The 8,968-nt window shown below is 38.7% G+C and overlaps 1 protein-coding gene and 1 pseudogene across 1 annotated transcript; both read right to left on the bottom strand.

Moving 5' to 3' along the window:
* On the bottom strand, positions 1 to 1,783 carry LOC133868801 (berberine bridge enzyme-like 8). Its single transcript, XM_062305813.1, has one exon. It carries the CDS (start codon positions 1,774 to 1,776, stop codon positions 169 to 171), a length of 1,608 nt encoding a protein of 535 aa, XP_062161797.1. The 5' UTR covers positions 1,777 to 1,783; the 3' UTR covers positions 1 to 168.
* A 4,850-nt stretch (positions 1,784 to 6,633) lies between these two features.
* Positions 6,634 to 8,263, bottom strand: LOC133869559 (tetrahydroberberine oxidase-like; annotated as a pseudogene).
* Between the last annotated feature and the right edge of the window lie 705 nt (positions 8,264 to 8,968).

The raw sequence follows: 8,968 nt of genomic DNA, 5'->3' as shown, positions 1-8,968 counted from the left end.
TTTAAATCGGAAAAACTGCCCGTCAATGCTATAATTCGATGAAATCTTTAAACATATTTTACTTTCACATAACTTTTACATACCAATGCTTCGTTTTTTCAACGAAGACTTAAATTATTTTTCAATGCTACATAGTAAACAACAAATCCTAGACATGCATGCACCAAGCTACTTCCGTCCATATGGAAGAGTAGGGATGCTTTGTTCATTCCTAAAGAAGTTACGAGGATCAACCTTAGTCTTAATCTTTACCAACCTATTGAAATTACCCTTGAAATACTTGATCCCATAAACTCTTCCTTCCTGGTAGCTTTTCTTGCCGTTATGGTTGATACCCAAATCAAGATCTTTGTAGTTGAAAAATGTCTCCCTTGGATTCTTGGACACGTATGGAGTCATGTAACTGTAAAGCTTTCTTGTCAAATTTATGTAGTCATCTGTCACCTTCTTCCCCGCCTCATTCCAGTTTGCGGCGTATTGAATCTTTGCTAGGTTCCCGGCCCGATGTGGGAAAGGCGTTTCCTCCGCCGGAATCTCAGCCATTCTTCCACCATAGGGGTTGAAAGTCAGTATCACCGACTTCAGCTCAATCAATCTCTTCCAAATAACCTCCAAACCATCCTTTGAAATGGGCTTCTTCACATAGTCTGATTTCCTCTTCAGGTAGGTTAGAGTTTGAGGTGTTCGACTGAGCAAAACATCGTTTGCCGTCCCAAGGGGGAAGTTTGTCCAGTAAAGCACAGATTGAAGCCAGCTCGTTTCATTGCAATCTGATTTCTTCAAACCCAATTCGGGGAAGCTCTTGCTCATGACCGAGACAAGTCTTTCGGAGTCTCCAAGAAACAAGGCAATGAACGAAGCCCTTCCAGTCTTCTTTCCATCGGTTCCATTTACCACGTCCAGGATAAGCCTAATGAAAAGGTCTTTATCCAGCTTATCTGCGACATGTTGCCACCGATGCACGATGTCCGTGGCATTCTCTTCCAATGTCTTGACGACCCGGAAAACAGTTACTGTTTCCGGTACGCGAACAAGGTTGATTTTGTACGAAACCACGACGCCGAAGCTTGCTCCTCCGCCGCCTCTAATAGCCCAAAAGAGATCTTCTCCCATTGATTTTCTGTCAAGAAGTCTGCCATTGACATCAACTAGTTGTGCATCAACAATATTATCCACTGAGAGGCCGTACTTTCTCATCATATTACCATAGCCACCTCCGCTGAAATGCCCACCGACACCGACGGTGGGACAAACACCAGCGGGAAAGCCATGCGCTTTACTTTTCTCAGCAATTCTATAGTAAACTTCACCAAGAGTTGCTCCAGCCTGGACCCAAGCAGTCTCACTTTCCACGTCAATGTGAATGGAACGGAGATTGAACATGTCAAGGATAAAGAATGGGACTTCGGACACGTATGACACGCCCTCGTAGTCATGGCCTCCGCTGCGAATTTTCATTTGGAGGTTATGCTTTTGAGCACAAACTACGGCTGCTTGAATGTGGGACTCATGCAAAGCAGTGAGAATGAGAAAAGGTTTGTGGGTTGTGGAGGTGTTGAATCGAAGGTTTCGGATGTAAGATTGCAAAACAGAAGAGTAGGAGGAATTGTTGGGAGTATATATTGCTGAAGAGATTGGATGAGAGGGCTGAAAATGGTTCAAAAGGCAGTGAATAAAGGACCCAGAAGATGATCCCGATGTTTGCCATGAGAAAGAGAGCAGGAATGTTGCGAGCAATGAAAGCATTGCTGGCCTTAAAACTCCCATATTAGCCATTAAGAAAGGTTGAGTTTGTCCTCAGAACGCTTAGGATGGTAATATATATATAGATAAGGACTTGCATGGAGGCCAACAAACTCGTTGAAGAATAGATAAGAATATTAGGCAAGCCACGTACCTCTTAATTTGACGAAGAAAATTCAAAGCTAAAGATGGGAAACGTAATCGTATTAGAGATTGAAATTCCAAGTCATTGTTTTCAATATATTATATCAGTAATGCATATGCAAGCTCCCTTTTATATATATTAATATATTTTATCATTAAAAATTACACGTTGACATTAATTTAAGCACGTGCATTTCCAGATCATGTGAATGCAACGAATATAGATTGCATATCCAGATCCAAAAATGGCGTTTGCATGTACTGTAGTTAATTAATGCCATGCAAACACCATTGGGCGAGCCGCTCTCTTAACCTGCATCACTGGCGCAGTAATAATTAGGGGTGATCAAATACCCGTGAATCCACCCCAACTCGCATGCCCCGCTCCGTCCTTAAAATCTCAGATTGTAGTTGATTTCTTGCAGGTACGGGTTTAAAAATGATATACCCGTGCGGGGCTGAGCGGGTTATGGGTTGGGGTTTAAAAAATCCCGGGGCCTGCCCCACTGTCCATCTAAATAACTAAAATTCTAAAAACTCTATTTTCTTACGCAACAGACCCTTGCGCCATTGTTGTTTGTCTTCTTCCTTTTCTCCTTCACCTTCCTCCCTTCGTCTTCTTCCTTCCATTTCCGAGGAAGGAACCACCATGGAGACCTTTGCTTGCTTTGCCTTGAGCCTCTTGATGAAAATCTCCAAGTCGTAGACGATCTCCCACGTGTTGTCGAAGACGATCTCGTGGTTGGGCGAGACCTCCCACGCAGTGGTCCTTTGCATCTTCTGGACGAGACCACCCACGCAACGGTCCCGTGGTTCGCATCGAATTGCTGGAAAAATCCTCTTCACCTTCTCCGATCTGCTACTTCTCGTCGCCATTTTTCCCCCTTTCAAGCGACGAAACCAAACATTCTCAGGTCTTCTTTTTCGTTTGTGGATTTTGTTATCATTTTTTTATGAATATGACTTGAATCTAGGTATTGAATATGGGTATTGAATCTTTGCTAGCTTTCTAGGTATTGAATTTGACTTTAGTTTGATTTTTCTCTTGTTTTGGCCTGAATTGGGGATACCCGCCCCACACGGATGCAGGGGGATTTTAGCGGGATGCGGGGTCAAAAAAAGGGCGTCCCCGCCCCCCCCCCCCCCCCCCCGGGCTCTTGCTCAACCCTAGTAATAATCAATAAAAGTCAACTGTTTCTTCTACCGTCTTTACACTTCTACTTTGTCATGCAGAGAAAAATAGCATAAGATTTGAATATTATTTTTTTAAAATAAGATAAGCCTATGAACAAAAAGAATCATATAAAATATTTGAAGATTATTTTAAAATAATATATTTTACTTTCTGTACAAAAATTTTATTTTGTCTCAAAGTTTACGATTATATTTTATATTTTTATTCATTTCTTTTTCTCCAAGTAGTCTGCTTGAAAAATACTCAAACTTTAATTTGCCTATATAATGGCATGCTTGTATTATTTTTTGAATCAAATTTTGAAGTATCAATTATATTTTACTCTTTTAAAGTTATTTATCTGTTTGATTTTTTGGAGCAATCAGGGTCTTTCTCTTCCCTATTTGTCATTTTCTCTCTTCCTGAACTCTATTTTCAATTTTCAATTATTAATTTCTGCTGCTATCAGACATTAGCGTCTTCTTTGGGTGAATTTTCATCAGTATTAATGATTGGTGATTGTGGTTGGCGTGGACAGGTTCCAAATGAGGAAGTCCCCTACCATGAACGCAGTGTACAAGACGTGATAATTGAAGACTTGTAGAGGCAGGTTGCAGATCAGTTAACCCATCTTCTAGTGGCGCAAAACATTTGATGTATCGGGATATTGACGGTCACGATTCAGAATCCAATTTCAAGAACCTATATCACAATTCTGTTCTTGTTTGGGAACACCGTGGTCGGGATGAAGAGTTTCGATATGAAGAAGACGTTGAAAATCATTCTCAATGTTTTGTAGATTGAAATTCTCCACCAAGTTATGATACATATATCAATGATGAAGATTTTATAGAGTTAAGTTTTTTGTCATATGGTCAAGAGGTTGGACAAAAAGTGAATAATCATTTGTTTAATGAAAGTCCAAAGAGTGAAATATCTCAATGTAGTCTTTTGAAAATTAATTATGTATAGATTTTTTTGGGATTGAAAATTTTATGTCAGTTTTTCCTATAGAACATCTTCATGTTTGTTTTAGCATTTTAGAAAAGAAATTTTGATTTTTCGTGATCAAGAAAGAATTGAAAATTTTTGGAAAAAATTTACGAAGAGTGAATTTATGACGATCAATCAAGAGCTTGTGAAGATTATTTCATCTCAAGTTAGTACGACTAATTTAAAATCTAATATTAAGAATCATGTTATGACAGATTGCAAGTTGTCTTTCTTCAGGTATCAAGTTGTTTTGGTATTGAGAAGTATAGAATTGGATGAATTGATTGGACATCCAAAAGATTTAGGCAATTCGAAGAAAAATTCTTTCCAATCTGGTGAGACTAATGCAGAAGAAAATCAGGAATAAGATTTAAAGATTATTTATTGAATAAGATCAGCCCAAGAATTAAAAGAATCATACTAATTATTTGAAGGTTATTTTCAGAATAATATATTTTACTTTCTGTACAAAAATTTTATTGTCTCACAGTTTACAATTATTACTTTGTCTCAAAGGACTTTTTTTTAGATGCACCCAAAGCATTCACTTGGTTGCATGAAGCATTCACTTGGTTGCATGCCATGGCATTGACCTTTTTTTTAGATGCACCCAAAGCATTCACTTCGTTGCATGAAGCATTCACCTGGTTGCATGCCATGGCATTGACCTTTTTTTTAGATGCACCCAAAGCATTCACTTCGTTGCACAAAGCATTCACTTGGTTGCATGCCATGGCATTGACCTTTTTTTTAGATGCACCCAAAGCATTCACTTCGTTGCACGAAGCATTCACTTAATTGGTTGCATGCCAAGGCATTGACTGTTTTTTTAGATGCACTCAAAGAATTTTTGGGCATGTTTGATAACCATCCCTCCTTTCCCTCCCCTTATATATTTTTACTTCTTCCAAACAATGTTAACTTAAAAACATTTTAACTTTTTATATTACATCAAGAATTTTTTAATACTATTCAAATAAAAAAATTCACTACCAAAAAAAAAAAAAAAACTCACTTTTTCACACAAATTTTTTCACTTTATATCACATCAATCACTTCTTACTACTACTAAAAAATAAAACCATTAGCGTCATTTTTTTATTTTATTTTTTTTGTTTTAGTGGGTGTTGATTTTTAAGAACCTTTGCGTTGTTGGTTTTGCCCTGTTGATGGCCGAATTGGTGCCTGATTGTTGTGGTAGATTTGCTCTGTTTTGGGCTGAATCAGAGTAGCTGTTCAGTTGGATTAGGGGGTTGTCCTTCATTTGGTGGAATGGGTGTTTTGCTATGAAAATTGATCTTGTTTTGGGGTCTTTTTTATTAGTAGCAATTTTTTATTGTTGGCATGTGTGTGAGCTATATCGTTCATTTTTTTACGCGAGTGATTTTAAAAATTTTAGAATTGTGACTCATATATATATATATATAATTTTAGATTCCATGTGACTCATATATATATTCCCATCAACGATAACACGTGGTCGCTAATTAATAGTAATGAGATTGTTGTTAACATTTCCCTGCAAATCGGGAAAAAAAAATAATTCAACCCGGATGAATAATTAGTATTAGCATTACCTTGTTGATGTAAACCATATTCCATTTTTTCTAGTGAGATGGGGCTGCTCATTTCAGACGAAAATGAAAGGAAGCAGCCAAGTCAACTCTACGTAGGTTCGTTTAGGTTTGTGATTTAAAAAAGTGCGATTTAAAATAACGATTTTAAAATGTACGATTTGAAAAAGTGATTTTTAAAAACGCAATTAAGCATTTGGCAAAATCGTAGTTTAGCTTTTAAAATCACAAATTAACCTTTAAAATTATGCGTTTTCAAAAAAACACCATCATACCTGTGATTTGAAAAATCAGATTTTCCGCAGTTTCAAATTGCAATTTTTAAAAACGCAGTTCCCAAAAGATTTATGTTCTCCGATTTTCTTTAAAATCGCACTTATTGTCTACGAAATCTCAATTCCAAACACACACTTAATGATAGCCAGCACTGCATGTACCATAGCTATGATCATGTATAGATCGAGTCGATCATTTGGTTGCTTCCTTTTGTTTTCTTCTAATTAGTTTGGTTATATGCTTAGACGAAGTGGGAAAAAATATACACATCGATCTAAGTTTCTAGCTGCATTCACATACATTCGTTAATTACCAACGACAAAACAACAAAAAATTACACAACTAAGGAAGCAACCGAATTACCTTGAATATCATGCAATGTTGGAAGGTGATACATGTTGAAAGGGACGCAAATGGATTCGGAACAGTTCGCAGGTTAGTTAAGGAAGTGTTTTGACATGGTAGCTAGCTGCTGAACGCAGCGCCCTCTATTTTTATCATTAATGAATTGTTGGAGGGACTAATTACATAAGTTCAGTTTATTGGCAATCTAGTTACATAAATACTTTAGAATATGCATGAAGATTCATGGCTACGATTTCGCAATTCACATAATATCGAATGAGCATTTATTTATAGATGCTTATAGTAAAAGAGAAAAAGTTAAAAAACGAAAACGGCCATATTCATGAATCCCGATCGAGTACAAATTTTTCGATCTGAATGTCTCTAATCGCCTGTCTTCTTCCACCGGGATGAAAAAGGGGGGATGCTTTGTTCATTCTTAAAGAAATTAGCAGGATCAACCATAGTCTTGACATGCACTAACCTCTCAAAGTTGCACTTGAAATATTTAGTACCCCATATGCTCGCCCGTTTATAGCTTGTGTTGCCTTTGTTATTATTTGTTCCAATGTCAAGGTCCCTATAATTGACATATGCAGCTCTTGGAGATTTCGAAACGTAGGGAGCCATGTAACCGTAAAGCCTTCTGATCCAACTTATATGCCTTTCGGATGCCTCAGTTTCTTCTTCTTCCCAGTACACGTAGTGTTGGATTTGGTAGATATTACCAGCTCTATGTGGGAATGGAATTGAAGATTCGGAGTTTCACTCGATCATTCTGCCACCATAAGGAGTAAGGATCAAGAAAGCTGACTCTGCCTCTTTCTCGTGAAACCTTTTCCAGATCCCTTCCAACCCAACTTCGGGAATAGGTTCCTCGACATAGTCAGATTTTGCTTTAAAAGGGTGTGTTGTGAGAGAAGTCCTATTTAGCAAAACATCCAAAGATTCGCCAATTGGGAATCCAAAAAAGTAGAGGGTAGATTCAATCCAACTCATTTCAATACAATCTTCTCTCATCAAACCCAGCTAAGGGAAGCTCTCTTGCATCAATGGAAGGAGCTTATCTATCCCTCCAAGATACAAGGAATTGAATAAAGCTTGGATGGTCCTCTTCCCTTCCTGGCTGGAATAAACACTTAATTTGTAAGATGACGCGAATGAATAAGTCTTCGTGAAGCTTGGCTGCAATTCATTGCCACCGGTGAACAAGCTTGGTCACATTTTGTTCCAAGTTCCGATTAACTGTGAAAACAGTCACAGCTGATGGAACATGAACTAACTTGATTTTCCATGCAAGAATGATTCCAAAGCTGGTCCCTCCACCTCCTCGAATGGCCCAAAACAGATCCTCTCCCACGGATTCTCCGTCAAGGATTCTACCCTTAACATCAATCAATTGCGCGTCAATGATATTATCAGCAGCAAGGCCATATTTGCGCAGCAATGTACCGTACCCTCCCCCGCTGAAGTGTCCACCAGCGCCCAGAGTGGTGCAAATTCCTGCCGGAAAGCCAAGAGTTCTACTTTTGTCGGCAATCCTATAATAAAGTTCACCGATAGTTGCACCAGCTTGAACCCACGCCGTGCTATTCTCTGCATGAACACTGATTGATCGAAGATTAATTAGATCAATTATGACAAACGGCACATCTGAAACATAAGAAAGACCCTCATAATCGTGATCGCCGCTTCGAACTCTGATTTGCATGCCGTGTTTCAGGGAACAATTAATGGCTGCTTGGATGTGGGAGACTTGCAATGGTGTAAGAATGACTAGATGTTTTGGGGTGGCAGGTGTTGAGAATCTGGGATTTTGTATGGAGAATTGCAAGACAGAGGAATATGAGGAGTTGTCTTGGGTGTAAATGAGTTTAGTAATTGAGGTGGAGTTTTCAGAACGAAGGGTCAGGCACTGAAGAAAGCTTTGGTGTGTGTGAGCCGAAGTTGCCCATAAAAATGAGAAAAGGAGAGCGAAGACAAATGGAAACACAGATGAGCGAACAGACTTCATTCTCGAAATGATGAACCTTCGGGGTGCTAAAAGCTACTACTTATATGCGCGAGGAGACTGTTCCAATATCAAGACCGAAAAGATTCCCACCATTAAAATTAGAAAAGGAGACAGAGAATTCAACGGATCCGGCATTTGTGCTGTAGTTAAAACACGCCGAGGGTGCATTCGCAGTTGCCGAGGGTGTTTGATTAAAAAAAAATGACTAGTTTGCATCGGTTACATCTAGGTCATTTCATATTTGAAAAATTGAAATTGACTTCAAAGATAAAGTGTGTGCATAAGTGTCAACAAAAATTAAAGCACAGCGGAAAGTAAATGACACACAGATTTTTGTTGACGAAGTGGAAACTCAGTTAAGAGAAAAACTATTCCGGGACAGCCAAACCCAGGAATTCTACTATTCATAAGACATAGCTAGATACAAGACAGTAACACTCACATGTACCGATGCAGTGGTCGTACCTTGATCTCTGACGTGTAACCCAACACGAATGCTTTCCAACCAGATTCACCTACTTGAAGGGGTCTTCAATGGAACTCCTTACCTTAGAGCCGACCTCTAAGATAGACTTCAGTTTACAGCACAGCACACTTGTAAAACGGCTTCAGAGGGATTGATAACTTCTCTGAGCTCTAATGGAATTCACACCGAATTATTGTAGTTCATAGTGCCCAGGGGCCTCTATTTATAGGCTGGGGGCT

This window comes from Alnus glutinosa, chromosome 5, assembly GCF_958979055.1.
Source record: "Alnus glutinosa chromosome 5, dhAlnGlut1.1, whole genome shotgun sequence".
Taxonomy (NCBI): domain Eukaryota; kingdom Viridiplantae; phylum Streptophyta; class Magnoliopsida; order Fagales; family Betulaceae; genus Alnus; species Alnus glutinosa.
This window is presented reverse-complemented; position numbering and strand designations above follow the sequence as displayed.

What these genes read in the sequence shown, in the direction of transcription:
- LOC133868801 (XM_062305813.1), bottom strand. Translation starts at nt 1,776, where the DNA reads ATGGCTAATATGGGAGTTTTAAGGCCAGCAATGCTTTCATTGCTCGCA.